The following is an 18482-nucleotide window of genomic DNA, read 5'->3' on the forward strand; positions in this document are numbered from 1 at the left end:
TAGTGAATATTTGCTTCCCTCAGCTGTCAACAACATTAAAACAGCTAAGTGGATACCGTCGTCACGGAACACGCGCGATAAACTGCACTATCGTGTCCACCCACCTCACATCCACTTACCACTCATGTCCACTCACTACTCATTTCTGCTCAACTCACATCCACGCACTCGCACTCATGTCCACACTCACACTTCTGTCCACTCACGCTCACATCCACTCATCTTCACTGACGCTCACAAACACTTGCTTACACTCATGACCACGCACTCGCACTCACATCCACTCACTCACTCTCACTCACAACCACACACTCATCACTTACAGACGTGAGTGCGAGTGAGGTGATGAGAGTACTCATGAGTGAGTGTGCTGACCTATGTTCTTGACTGACATTGCTGTATTTACACCGCAAGTTTCTTCCATAATGTCTTAAGGTGTACACTATTATGCAGCTTTACGTAGAATACAAAAGTTGCAAGGAGTTTGCAGTAAGTTTTACCTGCCGGGCCGCATATAGCTTTTGGTAAGCAATAAGATTCAGTGACTGTGCATCAAGTGATGATCTGAAATGAACTTTTTCCCCTAGCACATCACCGCGGTGGCTCAGCAGTTATGGCGCTCGGGTTCAGTCCCGGCCGCGGCGGTTGAATTTTGATGGAGGCGAAATTCTAGAGGACCATGTACTGTGCATTGTTAGTGCACATTAAAGAACCCCAGGTGGTCGGAATTTCCGGAGCCCTTCACTACGGTGTCCCTCATAGCCTGAGTTGCGTTAGGACGTTAAACCCCCATAAACCAAACCAAACCAACATCACTTTTCAGCGTAGTGCCCGCTAATGGCAATGCACATCTGGCACTGGTATATTAGTCTGTGCATGTCATAGTAGAAGAATGAAGGTGTCTGTTGGTGGCACCAGTGATGCATTCCATTGGAGACGTCGTTATCAGACGTCAACTAGTGTGATGGCGGTATATTCTTGCTGTAAGGTGTTCGGTGGAAAACAGGTGGCTTGAACCACTGCAAACTTGTCCAGTTGTGTTGCATGGAAGGCCCCATCTTCAATAGATGGCAATTTTGAGCACCATGTGGGCCTCTTAAAGATTTTGAGGTAGAAACTGGCTGGAGTTGGGTCTAGTAAGGGAGGTTGCATTCTAGACAGCCCTTACCTGTGACAGGCAGGTAGACGGTGGACTGATGTAGACTGCTTTGTTGTGATGCAGCTCTGGTAAGGCGGAGGATGGCGGAGAGCCAGAGGAGGAAGAACAGGTCACGAAGACGTCCGACGAGGCCGCAGGAGGAGCGTCCAGGTCCAGGTTTGCAGCAGCTGCGCTGGCCAGCAGCATGCACTGCCCCATAGCCTGCCTGCGCCCCTTGATGGGGGCTGGGCAAGGCTGGGCAAGATCGTAGCGACACGGGCTAGGTTATTAACAGTGGAGGCAGTGCACTGTAGCCCGTTGCAGCAGTCTAGGATGTTGGCACAGGCCAGTGTTGCCTGGCTGTGTCGAAATGCTTGCAGCCTTTAGGTAGTGCTTTTATACAGTGTGCAAGGTGGGAGTGTGACTACAAAGCAGGGCAGATATAGCCGGAATACTGGCTGTTATGCTGCAGAAACAAGTAGTTAGTTCAGTTTCATTACGAGGTGACATGGATGAAAACATCATGGCTGCATCTGTGTTTACGTGCCCAAGGCACATGCAAATGCACTGCTTCGGCGCTGCTAGTCTTATCCAGTGTGAACATGCCTTACTGCTAGGAAAGAATGGTGAGCACGCTGTGGTGTGGGAAATAATGAGTCAAAACATATTTTAACAGGGTGGCAGTATGTTTGCAGCTTATTCACGTACTACTTTTTTGCTGCCGTTCCCCTGGTGCTTGATCAAGCTGAGTGCCACACTTGCATCCCTGTGGCTCTAGGTTTCCCTTTTTTATGGCTTGTTTGGAAATTCGCAAGTACTTTGAAGCCACTCCAGCTCTGGCTTGTACTCTGGCTTCATCTGTGATTCATTTGTGATTTTTTTTCTCTAGATTGAGCAAAGATATACCAAGTACATTCAGGCTGGCAGTTCTTGAGACAAAGGTCCAGTAGCAGACACACGGCTGAGTGTCTTCCATTGCTTTTGCAGGAAGTGTTTATTATGGCAGGGCGGATCTGTTTGCTGTTTGCGCATGTGCATGCAATTTCACTTCTTCAGCTCTTCGCTGCGAGAATCATTCTCTTTTAAGGTGCTTTTGTCAAAACCAGCGACACAGTATCTGTTTTACACTGACTGCAGTAAGGTGATGGCTATTGATGTGGCAAGGGAAAAGTTATGGTTAGCTTCCACCTGCGAGCAGCCATTGGGGTTACATTACCATGCAACCTCTGCTTAATAGTTAAGGAGTGAAAAAAAAAAAACAGTCCAAAGTGGGAGACTGGAGACAACACAAGCGCAGACTGTCGATCGGTTTTTATTCTCGGAAAGGGTAACTACCGTGTACCATATAAATGCGTGTAAGGGCCACACTCGTGAGCATGCCGCACCCCATTTTCCCCAAAGGAAATGGTGTAAAAAAAATTCGTGTAAGGGCCACACTCGAACTTTTCATGATCCAGGTGGGAATAGTCTTCTAAATGCATGCGCCGTGGCCTCCACAATCAGCTCCGGCTGCGAGCAATAGTGCGCTTGATCGCGGAGGCCACGCACGCACACGGGAGCTTCCAAGTGCCGTCCATGGATGGCGCCCAAGGCCACGGTCATCATCATCAGCTGGTTTTCCCCACTGCAACCTCCCGCTATCCACATCGGCATCAGTATCACCAGCTCCAGCCTTTTGTGGCGTGTTAGAGCATTCACCATAGTAGTTGTGGTGGTTGTGGCTTTCACGTGCTGTCACCGAGCGTTGCAGTATTAGCGATGGGCAGGCACCTTAATAGCTATACGGCTGGGAGTTTGCTCTCGAGCTCTCGAGCACAGCAAGTGTGCGACAGGCAGGAAATTCGACATGGCCGGGAAGTGCGTCCGATGATGGTGCAACACAAGCTGCAAAAAGTGCGCTTTCCGAGGCAAGCCGTGCGAGTTTCCTGAACTGGAAGAAGCACTGCTCTGCTATGTGATGGAAGTGCGGAACAACAGCTGGGCGTTGACTGCGGACATGCTGCGCAGCTTCTTTTGGGATAAGCATGTACCAGGGCACAGCTCCAGCTCAGAGTCGAAATACTCTGCAAGTGACGATTGAATGTAGAATAAATGTCGCTAATTCCCTGATTGGTGTGTTTTTACTTTCAAAAAACTTTTTTTTTTTTCACACATTGCGTATAGGGCCGCACCCCAAAAATGGCCCTCAAATCTGGAAAAAAAGAAAGTGCGGCCCTTACACAGGTTTATACCGTAATCTCGTGAAAGGGCTGCATCTTCAAAGTTCACGCCCGAATTTTAAAAAAAAGGAAGGCGTGGCCTTTACATGAGTCTATGTGGTGAATATAAGCACCAGACACGACAAAAACACAGCAGAGAAGGCAAGTCACTTCATCTTTACAAGGCATTAGACCAACAGCCCATCATAGTAGACAGCTCCCATGGTATCTTCTGGAACACACGCAGTTGCTGAGAAAAGGTATTTCCTTGTCTAACAGATTCATACAGCGTGATGCGACATGTGAGTCTGTTTCCTGCCTGATTAGATATGCTTCCACCAGCTCCCTACAAATCCAGTAGGGGTGGTCAAACAAGACGTCTTATCTAAGTGAGGGAAGCAGTATTTGCACTGTCTGCGGTGCAAAGCAAGGTCAGATGGCACAGCGCATTTCACAGACTTGCAATGCTTAAAAAGCCTCTCATTAATACACTGGCCACTCTGGCCGATGTACTTCTTGTGCTTATTTAGTGTTTTGTTTTTGCTGTGTCTGGCACTCATCATATTTACTCGCTTAATGATCGCACCCCTGAATTGGCAAATTTAAATTTTCTTTTATTCCCCACGTAATGATCGCACCCCGAATTTGCTGCTGAAAATTTGTCATGTACCAATGTGATGATGATGGCATGTGCAGATTACCATCTTGCTCTGTCAGCATTGCTGCGGCAGCCGCCTGTTGGTTGACTTGCAATCACACTGGCAGTCTAAATGCGGTCCCGGATACCAATCTCAACTGCAGTTATCTCGAATCGTGGTTCCAGTGCCACCCTTCTGGGTTGCAATGCAACAAACGAAGTGACTCGGTGATCCGGAGTGAAGCGATATTTGCAGATATCTTGCAGCGCAGTTGGCGCAGTGTTAAGAGTGCTGTCCTACGGCGCTGTCCGGTTGCAGCACTGCCTCCACAGCCGAATACATCGCCGCACCGCCCACGAGCCGCCTTGCGCCAAGAAAGCCTCTCTATGGCGGATCCCTGGCACCAGCGTCAGGAAACCGTGCTAAACTTTCTTGTTCTTATAACTAATCCCTGGGATACGGGAAAGTGAAAACTGAAAACTCCTTGAGGGTCGATGACCTGTACTGAGTTGCTGGTAGGAGTAATAAATGCGATACAAGCTAGTTTTAAGTTCACTGCCGCCGTTGTAGCGCGATTGACCCGATCTGCTTGCACAACAGCTCCGCTGCCAAGGCGTCGCTGAAATCGATCGTATATATTGCTTTTAATATGAAGCAATTAGGTTGTCAGTAAGATAGCACCATAAGTTGACCACGTCCGCTGTTGCTTCGATACGAAGCAATTTAGGCCTAGCGGCGACTAGGGAGTTGCATGCCAGAGCACCATTGTCCACCATGCTCGCGGGCGGCACCTATGCGGTAAACGTGTGGAACCCAGTGCTGCAAGCGTTGCGAACGTGTCACCTAATTTAACGCTCCAGCAGGGACTGGTCATTTTTCGGCGTAACGGCTGTAAAATGCGTAGCTTGAGCGCTACAGGATGTTGGGGTTGTACGCTGTTGCTGCGCCTATGAATGGGATCAAAGGCTGCATAAAAGCACCATCGCACGGCACTGTGCACACTGCCTATTTTGTTGCGTTGCTCTTGGAACATGATTTAGTGTGAAGAAAGTATGTTCTTGATGCGGACTGGCTCGTGCGCTTTTCACACTCTGCCTTGGTTAACGGCGTAAACCGAGGTCGCCAAGCTCGGTTCGCGATAACTGCGTTTAGCGGCGTAACAGTGGGTAGCACGCCTGTGTGACAAGGGTATTGTGACCTGCAACTTGTTTGCGTTTTCGGGGCTGAAAAATTTTTTCTGAAAATTTTCCCTCGTAATGATCGCACCCCTAAATTTGCGTCATTTTTTATTTTTTTAAAAGAAAGAGTGCAATCATTATGCGAGTAAATATGGTATATAGCTCCCCTTTCTGAGAATAAAAAGACCAGTTGATAGTCTGCGCTTGTGTTGTCTCCTGTCTCCCACTATGTCCTGTTTTTTTCGGGCTGTTCACCTACTTTTCTGTTTCCTTAACCTCTGCTTGCTGATGAACTGGAGCACTCGAATTGGACTGCCTGGCATTTGTCAGTGGCGCCATTTGTGCTGTTTGATGACTCCGTGATTCTTGGCAACGACATGGCCTTGGCATCTGAAGGAGCAGATCGGAAACTTGTGAACTGGTAGCATTGGCTGGTGCTGATGGCAGTTGTGAGGGGTAAAACATCTGGAGCTAGTGTGATACTCAACGTCCACCGATGAGGGGGATGTAGGCATACTTGAGAGGTTCTCCACTGTCAAGACTACTTTTTGCATATCTTTGAGCATGAGCAAAGGGGAGCAGAGTCTAGAGGTCACCGGCAGGGCAAGTGGTCATGAAAAAAGTAATCTGGTTGGTTGGTTGGTTTATGGGGTTTAACTAGGGGTGTGCGAATAGTGGTTTTTTGATTCGAAGCGAATTCGAAGCGAATAGCAATTTTCTTCGAATAATTTCGAAGCGAATAGTTCGAATAGTACTTCTTGCACTAAAAAGAGGCTGAGTGACAGTAGGCATTTCCAAAACCATTTATTTTCCCAATACACGATGCCATTACACACTGCACTGAGGCTTTATTTAAAACCACACTTCAAAATTTTAACACCTAGAGTGAAGAACAATTTTTACTGGCAATTTATACTGGAAGAACAACTTTTACATTCCCAGACTTGCATTCCCTCGAGCAAGAATGGTAACGGCTGTACAAAACTCGCGCCGCAAGCGAAACGTCATTCGCACTGCTCGCGCGTCCTGGCAAAATTGTCCCTGGTATTACTTCCGAGCAGCACTCAGCATCGCGCTTCCATCAAGAATGCTCTCAGCCTCCAACATATGGGAGTGCCCGAGTTGCGGCGACGGAGTTCGGCACACCACCGAAGATGGCTCAATGCCCTGATTACGGCGGCGTTCCGTTCCCATCAACGCGCAAGCAGTCAGAATAGCAAGAAAAGACGCCAGTCGTAGATGCCGAGCGTTAACGGCAGTAATCCTCCACGGGTGCACAATAAGCTTAGCGTTATCACACGCTAAAGGCGCCCTTCCCATTGACATAAGTATACACTTCGGCGACATCGAGTCCCCGCGCTGCCGCTGAATTTTTCGCGCCTCCGCCGGTAATATGATGGCTTGCTTGAAAGCTGCCGAGAACGGTCGCTCATGTTCCGTACACATGATTCGTCACCAGGGTGAAGCGATAGCGCGGTAGGGCTGCGTGTTTATCTTCGCATCTGTCCTATCTGGTAATCTTTTCCGCAACTCTAACGGGGAAAAAAAAAATCGAGAGGCGGTGGAGGGGGCGCGGCTTCGGTGCTTATCTGATCTTCCAGCCAGCGTACGCCGCTGCGGACGCGGTTGTTGCGTTGTGTGACGTGCGTCTTTTTAAGGCGAAAGCCTTTAATGCCTCATCGTTGTAAGCAGCAGTTGTCGACAGAAAATGTCACGCTTTTCAATTGGTCGAAACAGCCGTGACGTCACTGCGCGAATTTCAAACGGGGCCAATTGTACTTTGCCTAGTAACCATGCAACCAATTGAAGGGATCGTATAGTGATGCTCCAAGTAAGTGGGACTGAGCTTAGTTAATTGCTTACTTAACCAATTAGCCTAATTAACCTTTCTAGTCAGACCAGATAAACAAATAAAAACTAGTAGGAAATTGGTCGAGCTCGGGAATCGAACCCCAGTCTTCGGCGTGCGAGACGAGCATGCTATCGACTCCGCCATGCCAGCTCGATGGTTTGGAATGAACAAAGGAGCGTCTAGTGAATACGGTGTCTTCGCTCACTCTCATCCTCCTCCCTTCCCTTCCGGCGAGGTTTAGGTGTCCACCGAAATATGAGAGAGATACATTTCCTTTCCTCAAAAACCAATTTACCGACGAGCGAGGCGTAGAACCGAATGCGCGATGGCGTTCTGTGGACTCACTGGCAGCGTTGCAAGACGCTGTCGCGTTCCACTCTTAGAGGCGAAGCTTAACATCTTAACCACACATCAGTAACCACACTTAAGGTAAAAAAAGTGCCACCTTGAATTTTGACGGGTGTCCACCGCGATATCCACACCGAGGGTGTCCACAGCTCTTTCCTCAAATACAATTTTAAGGCGGAAACCTTTAATGTCTCATCGTTGTAAGCAGCAGTTGTCGACAGAAAATGTCACGCTTTTCAATTGGTGGAAACGTTCGTGACGTCACAGTGCGCGAATTTCAAACGAGGCCAATTGCACTTTGGCTAGTAACCATAGAACCAATAGAAGGGATCGTATAGTGATGCTCCAAGTAAGTGGGACTGAGCTTAGTTAATTGCTTAATTACCCAATTAGCCTAATTAGCTATACTAGTCAGGCTATGTAAATAAATAAAAGCGATTAAGAAATTGGTCGAGCTCAGGAATCGAACCCCGGTCTTCGGCGTGAGAGACGAGCACGCTATCCACTCCGCCATGCCAGCTCGATGGTTTGGAATCAACAAAGGCGCGTCTAGTGAATATGGTCTCTTCACTCACTCTCATCCTCCTCCATTTCCTTCCGGTGAGGTTTAGGTGTCCACCGACAAATGAGAGACAGATACATTTCCTTTCCTCAAAAACCAATTTACCGACGAGCGAGGCGTAGAACCGAACGGGCGATGGCGTTCTATGGACTCCTTGGCAGCGTTGCAAGACGCTGTCGCGTTACACTCTTAGGGGCGAAACTTAACATCTTAACCACACATCAGTGACCACACTTTAGGTCAGAAAAGTGCCCCCCCCCCCCCCCCCCCCTGAATTTTGACTGGTGTCCACCGAGATATGTGAGACAGTTACTGCGTAATTTCCTTTCCTCAAATACAATTTTCATTTTCTTCATTACGGCTCCTCTTTATCTATCTTCTTTCACTCCCACCTCCCTTCCTCTACAGTGGTTCAGGTGTCCACCGAGATGACAGAGAATTACTGCGCCATTTCCTTTCCTCAAAAAGCGTTGCGTTCAAAGGGCAAGGCATCGCGCCGAACGTGTGGTGGCGTTCCGTGGACTCCCTGGCAGCGCTACAACGCGCGGTCGCGTTCCACTCCTAAAGGCGAAGCTTAAGCGTCATTAATTAGTAGTTAATTAGCATTCAGGCATTAATCAGTAATTAACAATTAATTAGTGAGCTGCCATGACTTAGTAATTAGTACTCAAATATATGTGACACCACCAGTGCCACAGAAACAGCGAAGGTGGTGCGGAAAACGCTTCCGCCTCTACCCATTTTAGACAGTCAAAGTGCCCCCTGAATTTTTTCGTTTTTCTTTCTTTCCTCTTATCTTTGAACTCTCCTCTATCTGCACGTGGCAGCGGTGGTGGCTCGGCTAGAGCCAGTCGGCAGGCCCGTACACTTTCCTTTTCATCCTTCGCTCAGTCGCAACATCAACAACAGTAAACTGAGGTTTCTTGTTTTTGAAGCTTAGACGACTGATGGCTGTGCTCTTCCTTCTTTGCGTCTGTCTCGACATGGTGGCAGCGACGCGGCTTATGGCAGCCTTAGTGCGGAGGCTCGGAGACGGCCAGAACGCAGGATCTTCCGCAAGAGCGCGTCGCCCTCACCTTTATTTCGTTTGTAGCTGGGTTCGCACCCCGACCTGGTTGTGATTCGTGTATTGACTGACCCCCGAGCGTTGAAAGCGCGATAAAAAAAAGCCATCTATGCGGCAATACTCGGAACTGAAACCACATGAAGCAAGCGGGCAGGCGCCCCAGAAACACTATTCGCGCGAGGCGAATACTTCGAAATTTCGAATACCGAGAATTCGGTTCGAAGCGAATATCGAATACCGTGCTATTCGATCGAATATTCGCACACCCCTAGGTTTAACGTCCCAAAGCGACTAAGGCTATGAGAGACGCCGTAGTGGAGGGCTCCGGATTTCGACCACCTGGGGTTCTTTAACGTGCACTGACATCGCACAGTACGCGGGCCTCTAGAATTTCTCCTCCAAAGAAATTCAACCGCCGCAGCCGGGATCGAACCCGCGTCTTTCGGGTCAGCAGCCGAGCACCATTACCACTGAGCCACTGCGGCAGCCGAAAAAAGTAATCTATTGCGTGGTGCATTGTAACCTGTGGACCTCTTCTGTGTGTATAATGGCAGGATTCCTCATCAGTCAGGATATAGCTGGCAACATAGGTAGTATTAACGAGAGGGTGGCAACTATTGTAAATAGGCTTAAAGACAATGCAGAGTTCTATGGAAAGAAAAAAATTATGGGTGTAATGTTAAGAGACCGGAAGCAGGCAGAGGGAACAAACACTAGTTAATGACTTCCTAGTTGAAATCAAGAGGAAGAAATGGGCTTGGGCAGGGCATGTAACCTGAAGGCAAGGTAACTACTGGTCCTTTAGGGTAATGGAGTGGATTCCAGGAAGGCAAGCGTGGCAGGGGGTGGCAGAAAGTTAGGTGGGCAGATGACATTAAGAAGTTTGCGGGGATATGGTGGCCGCAGTTGGCAAAGGACAGGGTTAATTGGAGAGACATTGGAGAGGCCTTTGCCCTGCAGTGGGCGGCATCAGTCTTATGATGATGATGATGATTAATGGCAGGCGTGACAATAGCAGGGTCCCTGTCGTCAGTCTAATAAATAGCCTGGCCACATAGTCTCGATTTCTGAGCCTCGCCACCAGCCCGTGGCCACTGCACTGTTGGTCATGCATTGGCCAGCCTACTGAACCCAGCTACGCTCTGCTTTCATACACCGACTAGTGTGTCACTGTTTTATTATTATTATTATTATTTATTATTATGCACTTCAGTAAAACGGCGAGTTGAGAGAGTTGGTACATCTTGAGGAAAACAGTGCAGGAACAGGGACACGAGAAAAGAAGATGACGGGACAGGCGCTGACTAGCAACTGAAGGTTTATTGCACGGAACACAAAAAATATACTCTCCAAACAACCAGGGGCACACATGATCGATGCCAATAACACTGATAAGATGTCACAAAGGGTTGATAGTGAAAGCAGAGAAGAAAACCAAAAAATAAAGTGTGAAGTAAATCATGATTTAAAGTTCGTCCCTTGTGCCAAGGGTGTGGTGTACTGGGTTCCCTTCACGTGCGACAAGAACTATATAGGCCAGACGAGAAGATGCCTGAATTCCTGCCTGCGTGAACACAACACCTCTTTGAAAGGGGCCCCTTCCTCGAGCCTAACCTTGCACTACAAAGAATGTGGTAGTAACACCTCCGCGCCTGCTGCCCAACAATGTATTCCACTTTTTAACGACACAAAGGTCTTGTACAGTCACAAAGATAGATTAACTAGGGAAATTAGCGAAGCATTTCATATTCAGAAAAACCGCAACACATGCGTAAGCACCCCATCCGTCCTCGTTCATGCCTGTGAGATATTGTTTCTTGAACATCATGACTGATTGTGACATCTTATCAGTGTTGTTTGGAGAGTATATTTTTTGTGTTCCGTGCAACAAACCTTCAGTTGCTAGTCAGTGCCTGTCCCGTCGTCTTATTTTCTCGTGTCCCTGTCCCTGCGCTGTTTTGCTCAATATTATTATGCAGTCACGCTATTATGACGCCAATGGGTGTTCCCCTCGCTTTCATCGTTCTGCCGGCATGCTGAAACTGCGCGCTTATCGCAGACTTTTCGCTGTTTGTGCGATAGGTCCTCCTCACTAGGCAGCACTGCATTTTCAAGTTTTCAGCATTTTTTTATTATTATTATTATTATTATTATTATTATTATTTGTATGGTGCTGAGTCAGTCTAGGTTTGTTTGATTGTAGTTGTGAAGACCATACACGTTTTTAAAAAGTAACATTTGCCTATTTATGTCGTTACGAATTTTGTTTCTTCTGAACAGATAGTCTATTCAGACGATATTCGCACACTGCTAGCTTTAGGAAAGGCATCAAACCTGTCATGCCATTGCTGCGTTGCATGTTACAGAGACTATGCTTTTAAGCTTGAGTTTGCAAGGACAGTAATGCATCTGCACAATAGTATCGGGAAATTTGTTGAAATAAAAGTTTTAGCTATTGCAGAATTTGCATATAAAGAATGCTATTTTAGATAGTGTAAACATGCAGTCATGTTGGCCATGTGGGAAGTGCATGAACATTCAGAAGAGACGAGGCTTGGGCATGTTGGTATGACATACTTACGGGAAATAAATAGCGCACAAGAGAAGACGGGACAAGCGAGGAGACACAGACAAGCACTAACTTTCAACAGACGGTTTATTGCAAAATCGGGAGCATATATACACATGTCCAGATAGGCAACAAAGAACATGATCGAAGATAACATCAACAAGACACACACCCCCTCGACAGCCATCTGCTTATCGTGCCAGATATGCAAGCTCTTTTTTCGACAAATTAACGGAAGGTTCACTGACACAATCCGGTCCAAAGCGCATGATGTTCGCTTTGGACCGGAATTCGCTTTTGTAATATTGTATCATCACCACGACCAACTTACCAGGGAGATTGTTGAAGCGTCGAACATCGTGCGCTTTGGACTGGATTGTGTCAGTGAACCTTCCGTTAATTTGTCGAAAAAAGAGCTTGCATATCTGGCACGATAAGCAGATGGCTGTCGAGGGGGTGTGTGTCTTGTTGATGTTATCTTCGATCATGTTCTTTGTTGCCTATCTGGACATGTGTATATATGCTCCCGATTTTGCAATAAACCGTCTGTTGAAAGTTAGCGCTTGTCTGTGTCTCCTTGCTTGTCCCGTCTTCTCTTGTGCGCTATTTATTTTCCTTAAGCATGAACATTCCTCATCAGCAACATGCAGAAATTCTGTGCTGACAACTGTAGACTGTGCAATTGGATAGGCCAAAACTGTCCCATATGGCCGTCCTTATTTCCTCTCTGACCATCTCTCAATTGACAGTCTGTGATTCAGTACTTGTGGGTGCACTTTCATTCTTCTTTTACTTTGCATTTTGACAACACCTTCCAGCTGATATGCTCTGGAACAGTTTTCTATGGGTGGAATGGTAGCGGTTGCACTCTTTTCCAAGGGGAAGCAACAGTGCCATTTGTGATGTTTTTCTTTGCTGTGGGGTAGGGGCCCTGTGATGGCTGCACAAGGGTCACGCGGTTTCTGTTTCTGCTGCTGGTGCAGGGACAGCCGAGACTGAGGAGGAGAAGGCGGGCTGAAAATAAAGGCCGCAGACCCCCCCCCTGATTGAATGGCGGTGCTGGTGGAAGGTGCGGTGTGCTTCGGTCTGTCGGCTAGTCTGTCCGATGGCGTGTAGCTGCCGCACACATAAGACATACAGGTTCTGCAGTGCCTGTCATTGTCCCTCATTACACAGTGCACTGTGGTTGGTATCCTATAGGGCTGTTACGGTAAGGCTTTACGTATGTACAGCGGTGTCTAGTTGGAACGGGCCTGCAAGGTACTGGCATGCTCAATGTGGCTTGCAGCACATCTGGAGTAAACAAGATGAGGTTTCTGCTTCATAGTAAATTGGTGCCCCTTCACAAGCTTCATTGGACTTCTTTCTGTGCATTGATGGCTAAATGCATAAATTTTGAGAACATCACGGAAGCAGCTCCTACCACACCTTGAGTGTTGCAGCTTATATTGAGCACAATAGTACAGTCATTCACACACCCGCCTAGAGCGCTCAGACAGCATGCTCTGTTGGGCATCTTTGACACTTGCCGCTGCCTTGCAGACCCAGTGTAGCTTTTAAAGACGAGCTAAACATGCTCATGGCAATTGGCAACTCATTGATGCGAGCGTACTCCACGGTACTCCGTTCGAGCACTCTAAGCAGGTCTGTGGATGACTGTACATGGGTAGGCCGCACTCTCCTGACATGAAAAAACGCTGCAGACATAGAAACTGCATGTGATCGGCTAGTTCCTTTTGCAAGAGGTCAACGCGTGAGATCGCTTTAAAGCTAGGAGCATGCTTCTGTGATGCCACCTGACGGCTTTCCTCGTCCGATAGCCTGAAGAGCTGAAAGGTGGGTTAACCAGGTCTTTCTTTAGGACTTCATTGCTCTCAAATATAGTTTCTAACTAAGCTAGAGGGAAAGCTGACGGTCCTGCACTTCATCCACCAAGGACACCCGAGGCTGCGGATTGAAATCTGGTGCTTTGTTGATTGTTGTACGGATAAGGTTTTTTGTTCCATTTCGTTTTCGTTGATATTGTGCTCCATGTGGTGTAGTCGTGTGGTTATCCAGCCAAACAAACAGTTCATTTGAGATCCGGAGCATCCGTGGGTGCTTGACTTGAAGTGAGCAAAGCATAGTTTCTGGTGCCTGCTGGGTCTGAAGTCTGTTTGCACCATTATTTGGAGCCATATACGCAGTAAGCTGGGTTTGTCCAGTGGGAACCTGTGCCTTGGAAAGGTAAAAGAACAGAACTAGACAAAAAACTGTGCAAATATGCGATTATTTGAACGAATCAAATATTGCATGTTCAGAATTATTCGAAACAAATCGAACATGTTCTCAAATTTTCAGATAGTTTCCTAATAGTCAACAAGAGGTTAATATAAGGCCCGTTGCATGCTACGACTTTCAGAAACGCTCCACACCGATGCTGTGCACCAGTGGCGTAGCCCAAAATATTTTTCAGGGGGTGTTACATGCCACCAGTACAAAAATAAAAAGAGCCTGCACCCAAACAATATCTATTTACAATATTTCCACATCGCATACAGCAACACCGAAACTTCTGATCTACAACAGTCGGCAGCAGTGAATGAATGGAATCTCTCAAAACTTCTGCCCCATTTTTGTGAACCTGTGCCCGGCTGTAGAGGTGCTTTAAAAAACAAAGCACTTTTTATTTTCATGATAGTTTGTGATCGTTTGAGGAATGCAAAGGATAAAAAAGTAGACTGATGTGGAAAGGTATGTTAACTGCATGAACTGTACATACAATTAAAAGGAGTGCCATGCGTCGTGCGATGGCAAAGAAGAGTGAATCTTTTCTGCAATAACTTCCGCTCCCTATTTTAGAGCCGCAGCAACATACGTCAATCTTTTGGAGAATAAACTGGCAATCTTCTTATTTTCGTTTTTACATTTTAATATATCGATGCAGTGTGTAAATGGCATGGGTGAAAAAAAGCTGAAAGGAGGGGAGGAGCGGGCGGATGCAGAGCTCGGAAAATTTCGGGCGCACCCGAGCGCAGCAATCTACTCCACCTTGGGGGATTCTCCTAAACATTTGACCAACACAGTTCCCACTTCGAGTTATTGATCAATTTGCTCTCGTCCTACCATAAGCTTGCCGTCCTGGTTAGCTCAATTGGTAGAGCGACTGCTCCGGTGTAGCGGTGGTCCTGGGTTCGAACCCCGGACTAGGACGAATTTTTCTTTAACTACGAAGTTCCTGAGAAAGCTGTACAGCTTTCCTTTGTAGCCGTATGGCTGCGCTCGGGTGGATGCCAATGAGTAATTACTCCCTTATTACAAATCTACTCCACCTTGGGGGATTCCCCTAAACATTTGACCAACACAGTTCCCACTTCGAGTTATTGATCAATTCGCTCTCGTCCTACCATAAGCTTGCCGTCCTGGTTAGCTCAATTGGTAGAGCGACTGCTCCGGTGTAGCGGTGGTCCTGGGTTCGAACCCCGGACCAGGACGAATTTTTCTTTAACTACGAAGTTTCTGAGAAAGCTGTACAGCTTTCCTTTGTAGCCGTATGGCTGCGCTCGGGTGGATGCCAATGAGTAATTACTCCCTTATTACAAATCTACTCCACCTTGGGGGATTTCCCTAAACATTTGACCAACACAGTTCCCACTTCGAGTTATTGATCAATTCGCTCTCGTCCTAAGCTTGCCGTCCTGGTTAGCTCAATAGCTCAAGCAATAAAGAAAAAAAAAGTCCTGGTTAGCTCAATTGGTAGAGCGACTGCTCCGGTGTAGCGGTGGTCCTGGGTTCGAACCCCGGACCAGGACGAATTTTTCTTTAACTACGAAGCTTCTGAGAAAGCTGTATAGCTTTCCTTTGTAGCCGTATGGCTGCGCTCGGGTGGATGCCAATGAGTAATTACTCCCTTATTAGGATTAAGTTATGTAGAAAAACCTGCAGTCTTATTTATTGCATTGTGGCTCTAGTGCTGCCGGGTTCCCACCAGTTTTCTAATGGGTACAAGGTTTCATCCATCCTGATGCTCTCCTTTTCTGAGGTGAAATCCCCTGAAGAAGAGTCTTTGGTAATCTTTCTACACCTACAACTTGGAGAGTTTTAGCGACTGCGTGTTATGGGCCATTAGTGGGATTAGTGTTAAGCACCCACGCAGTGGGCCACCACGGAGCGGAGCTCAAGTTCTTTAGTATTTACTTCTAGTTCACTGTAGTATTTACCCTGGAGTGCCACCACTGGAGCTTCACTGTTTTCCTCAGTTGCTTGTTTTCTACCAATATTGGTGAAGTACCGAGAATTGGTGCTATTATATTCGATTTATATTTGATTCGTATTCAATGCAGTTTTTAGCAAAACTATTCGTATTCGATTTGCAGCAATACCTATAGTGCTCTCTGTTTGCAAAAGTACTATTCGCGCACCCCGAAAGGGAACAATTTTTGCGAGTTTTTAAATTGGCAGCTTGCTCCTGTGACCACTGCACATTTCTGAAGTGCGAAGCACATTGAAAAGCGCCACTTATTTTGACTGCAGTCGTCGAGGGTTGCATTTGCTTCATTTCAGAATCTGGCGGTGCCGTGCATTGTATGCAGGAGAGGCTTCCAATTCATGGAAATATCCACACATTGCACTTGTAAGCATAAGAACAGCCATTGCTTACTTAAGGCCGCAAGGTTACCGCTTCCTAATTCGTGCTTTCCTTCGCAACAATCCATAAGTGCATACACAAGGTGAAACAAGTTTCTAGTGTCGCGAACCATCTGTAGCCTATTCACGATCATGGGGCACCAGCCTGCATTAGCAGGCGACACCAGTGAATCGTTTCTATTTTTTACATTGCCGAAACAAGCTTATAAAGTGTGCCAATATCTGAAGTGCTAACAATGTTTTAAAAGAATATTTGCTTTAAAAAAAAAATTGGCAGGACAGTTTCCATTAGTTAACGCGAGATTCAGCGAGAGGTGTTAAGGTATTTGTGTGTTGTAGAGAATATGAGGGCAACTTCGCATCTGTGTAGTTCTAGGGGGTTGTTTTTTAGCTTTCCACACATAGTCGTTTTTCATCGTCCGCCATTCAAGAAGCGCAGCGCCGCTGCTAGGCAGCTCATTTTGCAGCAGCTGTCGCAGATTAATTACCATTAATTACAGCACGATTAATTACCAAAATTCCAAAACTGCCGCCGCAGAAATTGATAATTCAAGCGCCTGTAGTCCGCGAACTGCTGACGCTTCTCAGACGGTCTTTTAGCAGAAAGGCAAAGCGTCATATTAATGCATGCACGCGAAAACTCGCGCGAACGCGACGGCGGCACGCGTCGCGCGAACGGCAATGTATGTGTCGCTTGGCTCGTCGCTCGGATCTGCTATACTCGGATCTGCCGAAATAGACAATTTCGCCTGTTCGCCCGGAAGTGCATGCGCGATCAGCCAATAGCATGAACGCTCGGCGTACGTCACTGCCGGTCATTTCGCGTGCTTTTTTTTTTTTTTTTTTGAAGCGTTGCATTGCGATCGCCGCGTATTCGCGCTTCCTACAAAACGACGGCCAACCAAAACTTCAATGAGCGCCTTATTGACGCCGTCGAGTGCGAGCAGGTCTTTTGGGACCTGCAGCACAGGTGCTATAAACATCGCGGCCATTCTGATGCGGCTTGGCGCCGAGTCGCAGAAGCCGTCGGTGCACCAGGCGCACCAGTTTTGTAAACAGTTTCATCCTGTTCCCTTTCCCTCCTGTTCCCTCCGTTTCCGTCCTGTTCCCTTCCTCGTCCGTGTCCCCGTTTTGCGCTCTCATGTCTTTCACGAATATGCACCAACAAGCCCAGTTTCAAGTACTTCTTAGCCAATTTCATTGAGTTGGTTTCATTGACTGCTAACTGCTTCAGTAGGCAGACTGGACATTTACGAAGTGAATGCGCTCATTTATGTTTCATGCATGTGGTCTTAGCTGCCGTCGAGCGATCGTTGTCATTCGCTAGAAAATGCGCGCTGCCGCGTAGCAGATTCGCCTGACAAGGAAAGCATTGCATGCAGAACTAGAATTATACTATTTCACAGAAATACGGTACAGGCTTTTATCTTGTGGCGGGTTTAACGGCGGCCGGTTTAAATTCTTGCAATTTTTTAGAGCACAGCTCTTTGGCGTCCGTTCCTGGGTTTCGCGTCGGCGTCGTCGTCGGCCTCGTAACCAGCTCCGCCCCCCTTTCAACCCCCCAGCGCTAGCAGCGACCGACTGATACCGCTGGATGCCGCTGACGCCGCTAGAGAGTCAAGGTAACGTGACTGCATAGAACACCGTCGCCGCCATGCAGAAAGAGGAACCCCCCTGTTCTTGTGTGGCGGATAGGGTGCTCTTCAGTTGCCGACGCGCCGGTTATTTCACGTAGGCCCCGGCACGTCGACGAATACGTGACCACCTTCCCACGGCTAGACCTGGTTCTTAGCGCTGCGGAAGCGAGGGTATCATATTGTTTGTGTCGGCATCGGCGGCGTTGTCCCTGAAACCAACTCCGCAGCTGGGGTTGACTCACCATCGAAAAGGTGAAACAGCTTATTTGCTGCGCTCAAATTTCGCATTAGGAAGTAACGTAATCGTCGGTAATTTTTTTTACTGTTGTTGCATTTGCGAATACCTTTGCGGTATGCTAGGTAGGTAGGTAAAAACTTTATTGATGAACCAAGTAAGGGAAGGTAGTAGGGGAGGTTTGGTTGGCTTGGTTCTTAATCCCGGTTGGCGGCCATCAGTCCGTGACTTCTGGCGACCTTCTCCGCCCATTCCACCAGCCTCTTCTGTGAGGCCGGCTCGGAGCTAGAGACCGCGATCTCCCAACCTTCTAGGTCTGTGAGGTTCCAGCGAGATGGTGGTAGGAGTTCTCGGCATATGAAGAGTATGTGTTCAAAGTTTGCTCTCGGAGCCCCACAAAGAGAGCATTCGGGCTTGTACTGATCCGGGTGTATT

General features: G+C 47.5%; 2 protein-coding genes across 3 annotated transcripts in view; one reads left to right on the plus strand and one right to left on the minus strand.

Annotated features, from left to right (window-relative positions):
• LOC149365280 (zinc finger Ran-binding domain-containing protein 2) overlaps positions 1-12591 on the plus strand; it is a 32566-nt gene extending 19975 nt beyond the window's left edge. The window contains exons 6-7 of one of the 2 annotated variants that reach the window (XM_089541590.1): positions 1223-1315; positions 12533-12591. In XM_089541590.1, coding sequence (XP_089397716.1) covers positions 1223-1315; positions 12533-12548 — 109 coding nt within the window. In that variant the 3' untranslated portion in view covers positions 12549-12591. Of the gene's footprint in view, positions 1-1222; positions 9105-12532 lie in introns of those variants that run through there. The other variant, XM_089541588.1, reaches the window with a different exon arrangement.
• Snp (Snipper) overlaps positions 1-18482 on the minus strand; it is a 302062-nt gene that overhangs the window by 226529 nt on the left and 57051 nt on the right. The window lies entirely within an intron of this gene.

Source organism: Amblyomma mixtum, chromosome 1, assembly GCF_055824585.1.
Source record: "Amblyomma mixtum isolate Tamu chromosome 1, ASM5582458v1, whole genome shotgun sequence".
Taxonomy (NCBI): Eukaryota; Metazoa; Arthropoda; class Arachnida; order Ixodida; family Ixodidae; genus Amblyomma; species Amblyomma mixtum.